This window comes from Mustela nigripes, chromosome 4, assembly GCF_022355385.1.
Source record: "Mustela nigripes isolate SB6536 chromosome 4, MUSNIG.SB6536, whole genome shotgun sequence".
NCBI lineage: Eukaryota > Metazoa > Chordata > Mammalia > Carnivora > Mustelidae > Mustela > Mustela nigripes.
This window is the reverse complement of record NC_081560.1, coordinates 41,473,891-41,492,197: the sequence shown is the minus strand read 5'-3', so window position 1 is coordinate 41,492,197 and position 18,307 is coordinate 41,473,891. Positions and strand designations below refer to the sequence as shown.

The window sequence follows — 18,307 nt, the reverse complement described above, 5'->3', positions numbered from 1 at the left end:
TAAGATTCTCATCCAGAAAGCCTGAAGTTAAATGCTGTACTAATAACCACTGGACAATTGCTTCTGCTAGTTGTACAAAACAAAATTCTATAAGTCATTTTAAGAGTTTTCTGTCTCAGGACGCCTGGGTTGCTCAGTCGGTTAAGCATCTGCCTTCAGCTCAGGTCATGATCCCAAGGTCCTAGGGTCGAGTTCCATGTCGGGCTCCTTGCTTGGTGGGGAGCCTGCTTCTCCCTCTGCCTCATGCTTCCCTGCTTGTGCTCTCTGTCACTCTCTCTGATAAATAAATAAATAAAATCTTAAAAAAAAAAAGTTTTTCTGTCTCATCCCCCCATTAAGCCCTAAATATGTTTAAATTCATTTTTTTGGTTTTGTTTTGTTTTAAAGCCTTCCTCTCTTAGTATGCTTGCCAGTGGTTCTCTACCATTGCCTACAGAGCAGAATCACTAGTGATTCCCAAGCCTTGGCCCTGGAGACTGATTTAGTAGCTGTGAGGCTGAAACTCATACATAGTATTTTATCTGAATAAATTGCACTGATTCAGACTTCTGTTTTCTGTCTAATGAGTTCTTTTCTGTACCTTTCTTTATTTTGCCAGTTTTTATTTATCTTTCAAGTTCTTGTTTGGTTGTCACCTCTTTCTGGAAATCTTTAACCCATCTGATTTAGAAGTTACTCTTCTGTGTTTTCTAGCATCTTAAATATAGCTAACTACAGAGCTCATAGCATGTGCTTACTTATTTGTCTCCCCTACTCTGTCTTATTTTGCCCTTTTAATCCCTTGTGCCTGGTACATAGTAGATTTTTAAAAAGTATTTACAGAATTATATTTCCTGCAAAGCACTAAGTAATATTTCACATCGCTTTTTGAGGATATTTTATAGTCAGAATTTGGCACTGTTGGGGCACCTAGGTGGCTCAGTCGGTTAAGTGTCTGCCTTTGGCTTGGGTCATGATCCCAGGGTCCTGGGCTCTCACTGTCTCACTGTTAAGCGGGGAGTCTGCTTCTCCTTCTCCCTCTGCTGCACTCTCTCTCAGTCTTGTGCACTCTTTCTCTCTCTCAAATAAATAAAATCATCAAAAGAAGAATTTGACACTGTTTTCGGTTTTCAGTGTGATCTTAAAGTCTTTATCAGGGCAAGTAAAAGAAAAATTATTACAAGAAGAAATTATTAGTCAAATAGTTATGGATTTCTTATCTCATGATCTTAATCATGATAAGGATGTTTAAATATGTGGGACCAAAATGATAACTTACCTTGTTTTTAGATGGCTAAAAATTAACTTGCTAGAATTTTATTTCTATGTAATTTTATCTATATTGCATTATGCTTTCTGGTTATAATGAAGAAAATACACATTTGGTTTTAGAAAGATTTGAAGATAGAAAATATTGGTATAAGGGAAAGAAAGCCTGAGTCCAAATCACAACTTTGAGGTTCCTTTCTAGGTCACCAATGAAAGCATCCCTCCTTTCTTTAAGAAGTTGTAGGGATTAAAGCCTCCATAACTAACATTTAGTCTTCCTTCATCACAATGTTGGGTTCTCTTATATATTGCCTTGTAGATTCTCATCCCTTTCTCAGCTACCCCACCAACCCTTCTACTGCTTTATCTAGATCTCCCATTGTATGTTCAACACAGTTACCTCATAGTAAATTCTTAACTGCTTCTTAGTACATTCCTTCTACCTCCTTTCCCTGAATGAAACTGGGACCTTGAAGAACCTTTTCTCCTACAGTTTGTAACCTTCTTTGGGGGAACTTTGTTCCTTCACCTCATGAGTTAGAGTTGGTGGGAGATGGTCTTAGTTACCTTCTTTATGGTTAAAATCTTCTGTCCCATTGCAGTCCTGTGAATTAGAAAGAAATAGAAATCATCTTAGTACAGAGTAACTCATTCTAAAAATTAAATGTCAAATTCTGAACTTTAGGGAAAAATATTAAGGTCTCTTTCCTTTGATTGGGCTCTTTAATTAAGTTTGAGTTTGACAGAAGTATTTTGATCTTACTTCCTTGATTCCAGGATATGATCTATGAGATATATAATCAGATTTGATTTGGGGGACGTAAGAAATAGTACAATAAAACTCTCAAAACTAGACCTGATAAATGAATTCACTTATGTCACAGGATACAAAATCATTGTACAGAAATCTTTTGCATTGCTATACACTAATAATGGAACAACTGAAAGTGAAATTAAAACAGTCCCATTTATAATAGCAGCAAAAATAATAAAATATCTAGGAAAAAACTTAACCAAAGAGTTAGTTGTTAAGTATCTGGAAACTAGAAAACACTGATGAAAGAAATTCACGATAATACAAATAAGTGGAAAGACATTTCATTTATGGGTTGGAAGAATAAATATGGTTAAAATGTCTGTACTGCCCAAAGCAGTCTATAAATTTTAATGCAATCCCTATCAAAATACCAATAGCATTTTTCATAGAACTAGAATAAAAAAATCCTAAAATTTGTGTGGAACCACAAAAAACCTCAAATAGTGACGTGACATCAGTCTTGAAAAAGAAAAAATAAAACTGGAGGTATTATAAGTCCAGATTTCAAGATATATTACAGAATGGTAGTAATTAAAACCATATGGTACTGTCATAAAAATAGACACGTAGTTCAGTGGAATAGAACAGAAAGCCCAGAGATAAGCCCACAGTTATATGGTCAATCAGTCTTCAAAAAGGGGGAATGAATATACAATGGGAAAAAGTCTCTTCAACAAATTATGTTGGGAAAACTGCAACATGCAAAAGAATGAAACTGGATCACTTTCTTTCTCCATACACAAATATAAACTCAAAATGGTTTAAAGACCTAAATGTGAGACCTGAAGCCATACAAATCCTTGAAGAGAGCACAGGCAAGAATCTGTGATACTGGTCATAGCAACATTTTCCTAGGTATGTCTCCTGAGGCAAGGGAAGCAAAAGCAAAAATAAACTATTGGGACTACATCAAAATGAAAAGTTTCTGAACAGCAAAGGAAACAATCAATAAAACTAAAAGGCAAACCTGAATGGGAGAAGATATTTGTAAATGACATAAGTCAAAACCACAATGAGATATCACTACTTCACACCTATCAGAATGGGTAAAATCAAAAACACAAGAAACAACTGTTGGTGAAGATGTGGAGAAAGAGGAATCCTCATGCACTGTTGTAGGAATGCAGAGTGGTGCTGCCACTGCGAAAACAGTATAGACGTTCCTCAGAAAGTTAAAAATAGAATTACTCTGATTCAGTAATCACACACTGGATGTTTACCCCAAAATTACAAAACCAGTAATTCAAAAGAATACATGTACATGTACCCTTATGTTTATAGTGGTGTTATTAACTATGAAAGTAGCCCAAGTATATCCATCAATAGATGAATGGATAGAGAAGAATGAAGTGTGTGTGTGTGTGTGTACACACCATTCTTCATATTCTAATATTCCATTATATATTATTATACAATTACATGTTTATATATAATGAAATATTATTCAGCCATTAAAAGGAATGAAGCCCTGCCATTTGCAACAACATGGCTAGAGCTCGAAAGTATAATGCTAAGTGAAATGAGTCAGTCAGAGAAAGACCTATCATATGATCTCACTCACATGTGGGATTTAAAAAACAAATCAGCAAAGGGGAAAAAAGGCAAATCAAGAAATAGACCATTAGCTATAGAGAACAAACTGATGGTACAAGAGGGGAGGTAGGTGGGGGGATGAAGGAAATAGGATATGGGGATTAAAGAATACACTTATGATGAAAAAATAAAAAGATGCTGAAAAATTAGTATAGTAAATACACATTTCGACTATGAGAGATGTTCATTTTTAGAAACATTGATGAAGGAAATGTGTATCTCTGAATTAAAGAAATTGAGCAGTTCATGAAAAAAATTGTACTTTGCCGAGAACAGTTCAGAATAAGTCTAAATAACTTAGAAACAACTACTTGCATAAATGTGGAAGATGAGAGGTAGAGAAATGTGAGCCAAGTTAAACTGGATTCTGAAATTCTTTTTCTTGGCCAAATGATACTCAGTTTTTGTTGTGTTTACTTCTATAGAGATCACCCAGTTACTGTAGTTACGGTTTATATTCTAGATCAGTCTAAAGGAATATAAAATGTACAGAATAAGTTGTCAGATAGGATATTTATTTTCTTTTAATTTGAAGGTTACCTACTTCTGTCTGTATAACTCACCAATAATTTACTCTGACATTTTTTAAACCTCTGAGACTGTTGGTGAAGTTTCCTGAAATGTTCACCTTGATTGTAAGCAAAATAAGCTATCTTTTGTTGTTATAACCAACATTCAGGGGCATCACATATGAATTGAATCTTAAAGCTTCAGTTTTAATGTGAGTTGTCTAGGAGTGGATGGAAGTTAACTAATTTAGATATCTCCTCCCTGACATGTTAAAAATTGACCAGACCTAAGTTTTAGTTCAGAGTATGCAAGCTATTACTTCATGTAGTGAATGACAGGAGTTTAAATGAAGATAGAGAAAAAAATTCCCTGGGGGGAAAAATCGTAAGTGAAAGTATAGTTAGGTGTTTTCTGATTTTTTTAGTGAGTATAAAAAAGCAGACAGTATTTTGACATTTTATAATAGTATAAGATACATGCTGTTTAAAGTTAAACAGTCTTAACCATTGTTCCCAAAACGAGAATTGCTCAAGAACAAAAAGCAAATAGTCTTAATCTTTAATAGGAGAAGCATGAGCCTAAATTCTCTAGGATCAGGTATATACTTTATTATACCCATCCATAATTTTCTGCTCCAGGCATCCATGGATTTATAGTTTGCCTTCAGCTTTTACCATGGTATCGACACAGACCAGACCTAACCCTGGAGAGGTTAGAATATTTTAAGAAAAGTCAGCTCTATTCCATCTGATTTGAGGGCTGCTAAATCCCTTGAGTCCCAGACATACCCATATAGAGAATAGAGCAAGAGAAAATGAAAATGACCTGAACTTTGTTGTTCATGGTACTTTCTTAACTAGGCATTTGTTTGGTTGCTGTAAAGCTTTGACTTTTTCCAGAGCTCCTATAAAGTTAATGCAGCCAGTCTCTAGTTGTTTTTGATGTTTCTATGAGGGCTTGGAACTTCTTAAGTCTGTCATTTTGCTGATGTCACTCAAGAATGCTTTTAAAATTATAAAAAATTAAGTTAGTGAAGGAAATTTAGAGCACACAGAAATGTGGAAAGCTAAGAAAAAAAAAAATCTTATCTCCAATTCTACTCTGTAGTAACCACTATTAACATTTTGGTGTGTTGCCTTTCAGGCTTTTTTCCCCCTTTGACATGTCATGCCTTTCATTTTACCCTGCTTCCTCTTGTTCTTCTACCCTGTAACACCAAAAAAAAGAAAAATTGTTTTTAAAGTTAATTAAAATAAGGTCTCTAAACATACTTTTAGTCAGTGCAGTATTAATTTTTGAATTTAGTATACTTTTACATTTGGCAGCCCAAAATATTTTTACAGGTATGCAAATTTTTCATTTATGCTTCTAAATGAAAATATTATAGATATTTTTCTTCTCTTTTTTTGTTTTAAATAAAACACAAGTCATATTTATTAGAATTGTCCAAGTCAGCAGTGGTGATCTTCTCACTCATCTTGCCATTCCTGGACCCAAAGCACTCTGTGGCTTCCGCAGTAGTCATGCCCTTTTTCACCTGGTCAAAGACTACATGCTTGCCATTCAGCCACTTGGTGTTGGCAGTGTGGATGAAAAACTGGGAAGTGTTTGTGTTGGTTCCAGCATTTGCCGTGGACAAGACGCTAAACCCTGTGCTTCAGGATGAAATTCTTGTCATCAGATTTCTCCCTGTAGATGGACTTCCTGCCAGTGCTATATGGCATGTGAAGTCACCACCCTGGCATAAATCCTGAAATAATCTGCGAAAGCAGGGACCTTTAGAACCAAGTCCTTTCTCTCCAGTGCTCAGGCCATGAAAGTTCTTGTTGTGTTTGTGTGTGTATGGTGTGTAATTCTTCCTCTTCTTATTTTTTATTATATTAGTCACCAGACAGTACATTATTAGTTCTTGATGCTGTATTCCAAGATCCATTGTCTGATGTCTTTGAAACTTTGTCTGCAAACAGCCTGGAGGAGATGCAGCCCATAGCAATGTTGAAAAACATGATGGGGTTGGGACGCCTGGGTGGCTCAGTTGGTTGGACGACTGCCTTCGGCTCAGGTCATGATCCTGGAGTCCCGGGATAGAGTCCCGCATCGGGCTCCCAGCTCCATGGGGAGTCTGCTTCTCTCTCTGACCTTCTCCTCGTTCATGCTCTCTCTCACTGTCTCTCTCTCAAGTAAATAAATAAAATCTTAAAAAAAAATATAAAAGAAAAAAAGAAAAACATGATGGGGTTGACTGTGGCTAGATAGTGAGTAGCAATAGGACAGTGGCGTCTGTAAGGCCTAGATATTTCTGATTATCCCCTACAGGCTTGGGTTTTATTGTAGTCTTTACTCTTTTATTCAGTATATAAGAGTTGAGAAAGAAGTAGGTATCAAAAATCTGTATTTTCCTTGGTCTTAGAAATTTCTGGAATTTTTACATTCAGAAAAAAGTGACATCCCCTCATTCAAAGGGGTAAGCCCTGACAACCTAGTATAGATCTTAACTTTCTTGGGAGCCAGTATAAAAAGAAAGAACTTAACCTGGACAGAAATAGTAATGCTGATATTGTGATATCAGTTATTTAGGCTATAGGTGTCTTTTAAACCAGCCGAACTATTAACAATAACTAGATTCTTTAATTGTGCTATATTAATTGATAATTGCAGTTTGATTTTTAATTTATTTAGTCTTATATTATGTAGATCTCGAAGCTATTTATGTTTTGGTAAAAATTATATATATATAATTTATATATCATATGTTGTATTAAACTTGACATAAAGAGTTAAAGAAGAGTATGTGAATCTGAGCAGAAATTGTTTTTTGCCTTCTTCCATTCCTACCTCTTACCTCAGTCAGGAGCACTCTAAAAAGTAATTACCTATGACTTTTTTTGGGATTTGGTTTATGGAAAGGTACCCTTTATAATTAAGGTGATGGATAAATTGGAAGTACTTTTTTTGTGATTCAGTTTTATACTGAGATGCATTTTGATTAATTTTTCTTTCATCAGCAGATTTCTGCTTTTTATAGTTGTATGATTTCTTTTTGGGGGGGGGTCATTCATTAATTATTGCCTATAATAAATGTTTATACCTAATTTTTTTTTATGTTTTATTTCACTGAAGTAGCAATTACATTTTCCAAACTTGGGTGTTTCTTTCATAGCTAACTTTGGTCTCTAGGAATACATTACTATTAAAAATGGAGACTGTTGTATTAGATGCATTACTTTTAAGGGGCGCAGATTGTAGGATTACAAAGCTAAAAAGATTCCTTGAAAGCATGACTCTAATCTTATAAGAAAATGAGGACAAAGAACTTATTCTAACAGGGAGTCTTTATAGTATGTTTTCTAATGTCACTTCTTTGTTCCATCAAGAATTACTTAAATAAAGCAAGTTTGGTTATGGTAATGGTTGAATATTTAAGGTTGATAAAGTAGCCAACTTTAACAAATTTTTCCTCCCCCTTTTCTTTTAGGTGAATCTGGACTCGGGAAGTCAACATTAATCAACTCATTATTCCTCACAGATTTGTATTCTCCAGAGTATCCAGGTCCATCCCATAGAATAAAAAAGACAGTACAGGTATGTACATTTGTATTGTTCATTGATGATAAGCTGGGGTAATGTTACCACACACAAAATACATGCTATAACTTTTATTATGCTTCCCTAGAGGTAGGTTTTATATTTGGCCTCATCCAATATAAAATGGTAAACCTGATTGATGATTAAAAAGAGAAGGTGAATTTAGAGGAATTATCTTGGCTAGAACCTTCTATTAAATTTGTCCCTAGGACCCTCCTATAGATTATACTGTGAAGTACTAAATAATACCCCTAGAGTTAGGCTGTCCAACATGGTAGCTGCTTGCCATATTTAGCTGTTAAGTTTGAGTAAGTTAAAAGCAAATAAAATTTAAAGTTTAGTTTCTCAGTTACACCGGTCATATTTCAAGTGCTCAGTAGACATATGCGGCAAGGGTAGTATGGATGTATTTGGGTAGTATAGATGTATTTCCACTGTTGGAGAATGTGCTAATAGATAGGGTAGAAAAAGCTTGATTTGCAGAAAAGCCATTATTACTTAAATACAGTGCTCTGTATTACTCAGTGGCATAGTCCTATGTGATAGATGAATGGCAATTGGAATTTTAAGGCTCCTAAGCTATGTGTAGTCTAATTAAGTAGTTCTCAGTCTGTACTGTGTATTTAGATCAACTTGTTAAATTTAGTTCCTGTTTTAGGTTAATTTAGTCTGAGATGGGTTGAAATTCTGCATTTCTAAAAATTTTAGGTGACGTTGATGCTGTTGACCGTTAGACCATACTTCATGTGACAGAATACTCTAGGCTCCAGATCTCTACTGTTCAGTACAGTAGCCAGTAGTCACATGTGCCTGTTGAGCTCCAAATGGAGATGTTATGCAAGTATAAAATACATCCCAGATTTTGACAATTTAATATGTAACAAATACAAAGTATCTTATTACTAATTTTTTTATATTGATTACACTTTCCAGAGATAATATTTTAAAGTGGCTACTGAAAAGTTTTAAATTACTTATGTGGTTCACATTACATTTTTGTTTCAGTACTCCTTTAAACTGTTAATTGAAAAAAAATTGTTAGTGGAACGGTACAGTAGTAATATATAGCCCATAAGCAGAGAGGAGGGGGGTGAATAGTTCTCATTGGAACAGGCTTTATTCAGGCTGGAGGTGGATTTGAAGGATTGGTAGTGATTATTCTAGTGCACAGGGTAGAAGGACACTCGGGAAATCCTGGGCAGAAACTCATACATATCAAACTGCAAGATGCAGTTTAGTAATTAGAGTCTTAAGAAGTAATTCTGTCAAGTGGATATTTTGTTTCTTTTTTTGAAGTTTTTCTCTTTTAGGAAATTTTTTTGTATCTTTCATAGAGTTTGAAATTTCAAATTACTTGCAAAATTGTATTCGATAAACTTGACACTACCTTGCTTATTTATTTTGTGATCAGTGTTGTATATATGTTTTTTAAAAGATTTTATTTATTTATTTGACAGAGATCACAAGTAGGCAGAGAGGCAGGCAGAGAGAGACGGGGAGGAGGCTCCTTGCTGAGCAGAGAGCCCAATGCGGGGCTCGATCCCAGGACCCTGAGATCAAGACCTGAGCCAAAGGCAGAAGCTTTAACCCACTCAGCCACCCAGGTGCCCCCAGTGTTGTATATTTTAACCCTAAACAAGAGGAGGAAGTTCTAATTTTTTAATTTAGGTATTTAAATTCAAGATAAGTAAACTATGTATGTAGAAATGTTAAAGAAACCACACAGTGCAGATTCCTAAGTTCAAGAATATTTATTTTAGGGGCACCTGGGTGACCTAGTTGGTTAAGCGTCTACCTTCAGCTCAGTCATGATCCTGGAGTCCCAGGATAAAGTCCTGCATTGGGCTCCCTGCTCAGTGGGAAGTCTGCTTCTCCCTCGGCCCTTCATCCCACTCATGCTCTCTCTTTCAAATAAATAAAATCTTTAAAAAAAGAATATTTATTCTAAAATATATTAGATCTTAGTGGTCATGTACTTGCCAGTAGTGTTCTTGGTAATTACTGCTGAGTCCTCTTTGTAGCTCTGGCATATGGTGTTAATGCCAGGCTTGCATTAGTAAGTCATTAGTATCTTCCAGGTATTATTCTAAGCAGTTTATGTGCATTAACTTACTTAATTCTTAACAACAACTTTATGAGGTAAGTGGTATTATTACCGCCATTTTACATGGGTGGAAACTGAGGTAGGGACATGGTCATATTCCTGAGATCACATAGTTAAGAGTGACAGAACTGGGGCGCCTGGGTGGCTCAGTTGGTTAAGCAACTGTCTTCAGCTCAGGTCATGATCCTGGGATCCTGGAATTGACTCCCATATCGGGCTCCCTGCTCAGTGGGGAGTCTGCTTCTCCCTCTAACCCTCTCACGTCTTGTGCTCTCTCTCTTTCTCTCTTGAATGAATGAATGAATAAATAAATAAATAATCTTAAAAAAAAAAGAGTGACAGGACTGGATACAAATCTAAGCAGTCTGGTTTGGTGTGTTTTCTGTCAAATTATGCTGTCTCTATACTGTTGATATTTAATACACGCTAGTTTCATAGGTTAACCAGTTCTTAATAGGTGGATTAGCTTTCCTTTACTACAATCTCCCTATTTAATAATGTTTCATCCGACAGCTTTTTGGTTTTCTTTCTTTTTTAAACCTTTTCCTTTAAAAATCTTATATAGAGAGAGTTTCCCAACTAGGCAGTTAAGACAAAATGAAGACAAAATGATTTGATCAGTGAAGTCCTGTGAAAATTGTTAAAATAACATAAAAAATGCCTCTATCGGGGTGCCTGAATGGCTCAGTCATTAAGCGTCTGCCTCCGGGCAAGTCATGATCCCAGGGTCCTAGGATCGAGCTCCACATCGGCTTTGGGCTCCCTGCTTGGCAGGAAGCCTGCTTCTCCCTCTCCCTCTCCCACTCCGGCTACTTGTGTTCCCTCTTGCTATGTTTCTCTCACTCTCTCTCTCTGTCAAATGAATGAATAAATAAAAAATATATATATATTTTAAATGCCTCTGTAAGCAGTAAAGAGCCAGTCATCTGACTCTAGCTAGTAAGGGATAGTTTCAGGAAGGGATTTTTTGTTTGTTTTACTTTTTAAATCTCAAATAGTACATGCATGATGTTTGCTGTTGCTTGTTAGGTTTAAATTTGCAGTCTGGACTCAAGGGTAAGGACTTCCCTTTAAATACTAAGCTTGAAATTCCAATAAACTACTGCTGGGTAAATGATGGAAGCCAATTAACTCACGAAGATTTTGTACCTTTCCATGTTTTATTTTACTTTGCTTAATAAAGACAAAAGAACAATACTCAAGCTTTCTTGATTCATCCATGCAGTGATTTTTTCTTTTTTTTTTTTTAAACCAGTGTCTTAACACATGAAAGTACCAGTGCTTGCAATTTCAGGAATTTGACATAAAGAAATTGAATCTTTCATACTCTGTAGCAAAGTATTTGCTCAAATGAGAGATTGCTTGTAATGTAGTTACAACTGTGTGTATCCTGTCATGGTCTACATATTATAAAAAGGATATTAAATAGAATTCATTATCATATTGTCATCAACGATTCTTCATATTGTGAGACTGAATATTTTTCCTGTCTTCTCAATTTTATACAGTGAGCATGCTTTTATAATTTTGCCTTTCAGAAAAGAAATATGAATACCAAAAGATAAGTATTTATAAGGAATAAGATTCATATTAAGAATTCATTCTAGGTCAGCTCAACAAAAATATGTCCCCTAAAAGTCCTTATGCCAAAAATAAATTTGCCAAACAAATTTATTAAAAATACTGATAGACTATATGGTACTGTCTACTAAACCAGTTGCTCAGACCAAAAAACTTGGAGCCATCCTTAACTCCTTTTTTCTCTTTCAGTCCATATGTAGCCATCAACAAATCCTGTTATCTCTACTTTCACAGTTATATCCAAAATTCTTTATTATACCTCTCATATGTAGGGTTCCATCATCTCTCTGCCTAGATTATTAGAATAACCACCTAATTTACCTCTCTGACATGATCCTTGGCCACCATCTCAAACTTTTTTAACAAAGCAGTGAGTCTTCTTTCATAGTCTCAGAACAAGGCCAGAGTCAGCTTTTTAAAAAGTTTTATTGATCTATTTCTATTTTTTTTTGAGCAAAATTTTCTTAATATAATTTTTAAATGAATATGTAGCTTTATACCAAAAGGGCATAGATTTTAGCATAAAGCTTGATGAACTTTTGTATACATGTTCATATATTTAGGTAATTACCACCCAGATTAACATAATGTACATTTCTAACACCCTGGAAAGTTTCCTTTTGCCTCCCCTAAGTCAGTATTATACCCAACTTCAGATATAAATAGATTTCTGACTTCTGTCTCAATAAATTAATTTTGTCTTTCTTGAACTTCATTTAGATATATACTCTTTTGTGTCTGATTTCTTTCACTGAAGATTATGTCTGTGGTATTTGTACTGTATAGTTATAGTCCTTTTTCATTGTTGTGTAGTATTTCAGTATTTGATTATATCATAAATTATATTCTGTAGATAAGCACTTAGGCTTTCAATTTTTAACAATATGAATATTTTTATACATTCTTTTGGTGGTTCTGAACACTTGTTTCTGTTTTACATCTGTGACACATTAAGTAAAGGTATTTTATTGTTTCAGTTAAATTTCTTTGATTCTTATGAGGTTGAACATGTCTTTTATACTCATTAACTATTCAGATTTCCTTGAAGTGTTTTGATCATCTTAATGTTTCCTGTCTTTTTCTCTTTGATTTGGAAAAGTTCCTTGTCTAGATAATTGTCCCTTATATTTCAGACACTGAAGATAATTTCTCTTAGGCTAGCATCTGTTAAGGAATATGGAAGAGGCTCTCAGGATTGTTTTTACGTTTACTTGTCTCCCAAATAATCCTGTCTAACTCACTTAACCTTCTTTTAAGGTACCATTTCAATAGTGTTCTCTTTTTGTGAATATCTTCCAAGTCTTCCTTTTTTGGAAACAAAGGAGTAATTAGGGCTTGACAGTATCTCTACTAAGATTTTTATGACAAAGGCCTGTGTATCACTCTTAAATCTTTTCTTTTTACCAAAAGTTAAGATCTATAACATCTGAGAAATGGGTTGATAATGACTAGAATCCCAGAGAAGTACTCTGGGTGGTATTCCTTCATATACTGGAAACAAGTTGAAGATCCTGTGTACTCTCTTTCTTACTTATCCAGGAGAGAACATAACATGTTCTGAGTCATTCCATTTATTTAGAGAATAGAGGGTAGTTTTCTTTCACAGTTGACTGGCTCTTCACCAAGCTCAGTAATCTAGAAGATAATCTCCTCTTGGAAGCTCATAAATTCTTTGTGGAGGGTGGTCAGAAGTATTACATCTCAGCCCAGACATGGCAGACCAAGAGAAACATAAAATCCCGAGTTTCAAAAGGCATATGTCTGCAGTTTCTCACCTGAAGACTTTCTGGAACACTTCCAACTGTCAAAAAAAAAAAAAAAAAAAAAAAAAAGGTAAAGAAAAGAAAAATGCTGTGATGTAGCAAGGTAGGGAGTGAGATTTTAATAAAGACTGTGATCTCATAATCTCCTCCCTGAGCATTATTTATTTATAAAAAACTGGTATCGTAAGGAATTCTTCCACATTTGCAATCTTGGAAGGAAAGAAAAGGTGCTTACACTAATAGAGAGATAGTTCTGAACTTCTCGTGTATAAGTGGTTCTGATTTGAATGGAATTTTCAGTATTAAATAGAAATCTTTTGTGATTAATTCCCAGTGTCCTGTCTTGGGCCTCAGGACTCTGAATGCGGCAGCTCAAAATGTGAGCCAACACTCTAGTCCTAGAGTTCTTGGTACTTGTGGTTCTCACACTTGGGTGTACATCAGTCATTTGGAAGGCCTGCTAAAACAGATTGCTGAGTCCACCTCCCCTCAGAGTTTGCTATTTAATGGGTTTGAAGGAGGGCCCAAAGAATTCATGTTTCTACCAAGTTCACAGATTATGCATCTGCCAGTCAGGATACATTTTGAAAACTACTGCTTTGCAGTGTTTCTAGCTGATCCAAACTGGTTTTATCCTGTCTCTATGGGAAGAAGTGAGAGAGGGTACTGTTTATCCTTCATTCTTGCAGAATATTTCACATTGAATGAAATTTAACTTCTGTTTTTATTCATGTATTTTTTAATAGACTAATTAAAATGAAGTGATAGAAAGCATTGAATACTTGTTCCACTCTCAAAAATAGATCTTCAGATTAACAAAGTTTTAAGAAAAATATTATATAGTAGCAAATTTTATAATTTTGGTATATTTGAAAATTTTTGAATCCTATTTCAAGTCTGTGAAAGGTTGCCAACTGTCTCCAAGGAAAAAACTGTCCTTTATTCTGAGACTAAATTGCTTCAGTTTCTTTTGTGAAATTAGTGTGTTAGATTTTTTTAAAGATATTTGAGAGAGAGAGACAGTGTGTGAGAATGGGAGTGGGGAGGGACAAAGGAAGAGGGAGAGAAAGAATCTCCAGCAAACTCCCTGCTGAGCACAGAGTCCAGTGTAGGGCTTGATCTCAGGACCTGTGCTGAAATCCAGAGTCAGACACTCAACCAGCTGAGACATGCAGGCACCCCAAGAGTGTTAGTTTTTTTCTTTTTTTCCCTTTTATTTATTTATTTATTTATTTTTAAAGATTTTATTTATTTATTTGACAGACAGAGATCACAAGTAGGCAGAGAGGCAGGCAGAGAGAGAGGAAGGGAAGCAGGCTCCCTGCTGAGCAGAGAGCCTGATGTGGAGTTCAATCCCAGGATCCTGGGATCATGACCTGAGCCGAAAGCAGAGGCTTTAACCCACTGAGCCACCCAGGTGCCCCTTTTTCTTTTTTTTTAAAGTTCTTAGTTTGCAGCCTTATATTGGTCCTCTTTAAAACTTTTTTTCTTGGTTTATGAAGTTCTTCAGATCACTATTAAGATTAAATGGGTATAGAAATTTTGGACGTGAAGAAAGGTGAAAGCAAAGAATCCTCTCCCTAAGATAATGTTTTATAGAATCCTTGAGACCTTTTTGTAAAGCCCAGTTGGGAAACTCTCTTGTTGATATTGGTCCAATATTGATAGTTTTTTGAGCTATTCATAGAACAGACATTTAAATGCTTTATTTATTTATTTATTTGTTTGTTTGTTTGTTTATTTATTTGACAGACAGAAATCACAAGTAGGCAGAGAGGCAGGCAGAGAGACAGAGGGGGAAGCAGGCTCCCTGCTGAAGCAGAGAGCCCGATATGGGACTTGATCCCAGGACCCTGGGATCATGATCTGAGCCGAAAGCAGAGACTTTAACCCACTGAGCCACCCAGGTGCCCCTGAATGCTTATCTTATGCCAAGTTTTGGGACGACAGCTTTAACCCACTGAGCCACCCAGGTGCCTCCATAATCAAAGTTCTTAAGCCAATCACATGAAGGATATAGCAAACAAATATGATTTAGTGAGAATGTGCTGCTGTAAGGTGCTATAGATTACCTTGGCAGATTTTAGTGTAGTAGGAATGAAGGGCAATATGGTACTGGTTGGGAAGTGAGTAGTAAATGAGGCACTGATGATGGGATGGCTATGAAGGAAGGGATGAAAGTGAATACCTAGAGGTTGAGTGTAGGGTACTGAGGCAGTCGTTTGGTTTTTATTTCCAAAAAAGACCTAAGAATGTTTATATCATATGGGGAATTAATCCCTGAAGAGACAAGAGGTTGAAAATAAAGGATAAATAGTCTAAACTCTTGTCAATATGACTCCAATATGGAATAATTAGATTATATAGATTAAGAAATTAGCCTTAGGAAGAAAGGGACCTATTCCACTGAACAGAAGGAAAGACTGTTGCTTCAGACAAATTGGGGCTGTTGCTTCAGACAAATTGGGGATGCTCTTATCTTCATGTAGAGATGAGGTACTTTGCTGAGGATGGACAGAAATAGGGTAGAGAAGACCCATACTGAGAAATGAGAGTGGCATGAGACTAAGGAGCACATAGAAGGATTATTGGATAGCAGGGAAATTCCGGTCAGATCGAGGTTCATGAATTTTGTGGATCAGAAAGATATCTGAGCTTGGAAAGGAAAAAGAAATAAAGGGTTTAGGAGGGGGGTCACTAATGAAAATGAAAGGGATGAGTTGCTTATGATCTCAGTGTAAGGAGTCAGGGGAAGTTAGGGGTGGTGATATAGGGAGTGTGTGTGTATGTGCGTGTGTGCGCACCTGTGCGTGCTTAAAGATTTATTTGAGAGAGAGAGCAAGAGCTGGGTGGGGGGCAGGGGAAGAGGGAGAGGGAGAGAAGGGATCTGCGCTGAGGACAAACCCCAGTGTGGGGCTCCCATCTTATGACCCTAAGATCATGACCTGGGGTGCCCCTAGAGTTCAAATCTTTGGAACAACTTTATTTCTTTCTTTTTTTAAGATTTTATTTATTTACTTGTCAGAGAGAGAGCATGAGCAGGGGGAGGGGCAGAAAGAGAAACAGGCTCCTTGCTGAGCAAGGAGCTGGATGTGGAACTTGATCCCAAGATCTTGGGATCCTAACCTGAGCCGAAGGCAGACTCTAAACTGGCTGAGCCATCCAGGCATCCCTGGATCTGCTTTCTTAATAAACTAGGTCAGGGTTTTGATGAGAAGGAAATAATCTTTAGGTGTAAGTATTGTACCTTTGGTCATTGCCTCTTAGTTTCTTGTGGAACATAATGAAGTATTTAAGATAGATATTTATCTTATATATCTTATCTTTATCTTAAATATCTATCTAATTTATTTATCAGGCATTAAATAATAGATAGTTTTTGTGTTTTAGCTAAGTGAAATATCTCAGGCTGTTTAAGTCTCTGTTGTCCCAAGTCCCTGCAGAGCTTTGGCTGTAATGCCACCTCCTGAACAAGTTTGGGTAGAGAGGTAAGCTCCTGGCAGAAAATTTTAACCCTCTCTATGAAATTTAATATAGTTAATTAAGTAACACTTTCTACTTAAACAGCTCTTAAACATTATGTTATAAAACTTTTAATGGTCTTTTGAAAATGAAAGAAGTTATTGAAACACTGAATGTTTAATTTTTTTTTTTCTCAGATTGAAAAATGGAACAATATTAGAAAAAAGAGTGCCTTGGATTTCTGGAAAGTAGGAGTCCAAATGAGGCCTCAGTAAATTAATTATACATAAGTAATGTAATGGGCTTTAGTTTTATTTTTCAGAGAGAAACACATAATTGAAAATACCCTTGATTCATTCCTTCAGTATTAAATTAGGCATTTAATCTTAGAGGATTTTGAGTGATGCCATAAAATATGCTGATGTGACCTGCTTAAGTAAAGTGCATGGGAAAGTAGCCATTTGGAATAGATTTCTTAAGAAAAGTTTGAAATTCCTGGACTTGAACTAATTTGTTTTCCATGGATCCCATGAGGATACTTGCAAAACCAGATGATAGGATACAGTCGGATCCTGTGAATGGCACTAGTTTACAGTTAAGTTTTCTGGATATCTTCCATATGTTGCCTTCTTCTTTCTATTTGACCATATATGGATACATAGAAATTCATAGGCCTGAAAAGACCTTTTATAAAAAGACTCTTTGAAGTATTTAAAATACAGATCTTAATTTTTTATATCAGTAAACAATTAAGTTAAACTGATTATAAAAACAAAGAAACAAGAATCTTAAAATTTAAGCTGGTATGGTGTGTGATTAGTGTACAACCTATTATTGAAGATAGAAATGGGCTTTATTTACTAATAAGAGAACCAGAAATGGTTTGGGAGTAAAATTGGGAGATGACTCATGTAGAACAATTGTATTTTGCATCAGTTTCTAATATACAGTGCTTTGTCATTTAAAGAATTATTAGGAAAGGGATGGTATGATTACTTTGGATATTTCTGCTTCAGTGCCAGTTACCATAAATGAGTAAGCTATTTTTATGGAAGGAGATGGAAGCAAATTCAAGGTATATTGAGATGTTGGAAATTGTCCATTTTTTAAATTGATATTCAATGACAAATAACTCGATTGTCCTTTGACTAGAGGACAACCATATATATAAAATAGGAACTTTGTAAATCATGTGGCATAATATCACTTTTTTAAAAAAAGTTTTGAAAATCTAACACTGGTAAGTCTGATTATTTCCTCATTTTGCCTTTCTCATGTTGTGAGAGTAACCTGGTTTCAGACTAGCTGTATTATCTTAGCTATGTGGTGTGAAACAGTGGTCTTCCAAGTAATACACCATCTATTGTTGATACTGAAAATGGCCAGAAAATATTAAGAACCCTATTTATTGATGTTTACTTTTTTAATCTACAGAGAATTAATACTGTGTTAATACTTATTAACAGATTTCCAATTATGTATATTTGGTAGATAAAAATAAATATATTTGGGATGTTCAGAATTTCCACTGGTATTTCACACTAGGACTAAAACAGTATAAAGACCACTGGTCTTAACTGTTGGCTGACTTAGACCTGTACTGTCCAATTCAGTGTCACCAGGCCATATGTGTCTATTTAAATT

The 18,307-nt window shown here is 35.5% G+C and overlaps 1 protein-coding gene across 2 annotated transcripts in view; it reads left to right on the top strand.

Moving 5' to 3' along the window:
* The window catches only part of SEPTIN7 (septin 7), a 109,850-nt gene that overhangs the window by 57,276 nt on the left and 34,267 nt on the right, over window positions 1-18,307 (top strand). For both annotated transcript variants that reach the window (XM_059396580.1, XM_059396581.1), the window contains one exon: window positions 7,644-7,750. In XM_059396580.1, the coding sequence (XP_059252563.1) occupies window positions 7,644-7,750 (107 nt within the window). The remainder of the gene's footprint in view (window positions 1-7,643; window positions 7,751-18,307) is intronic.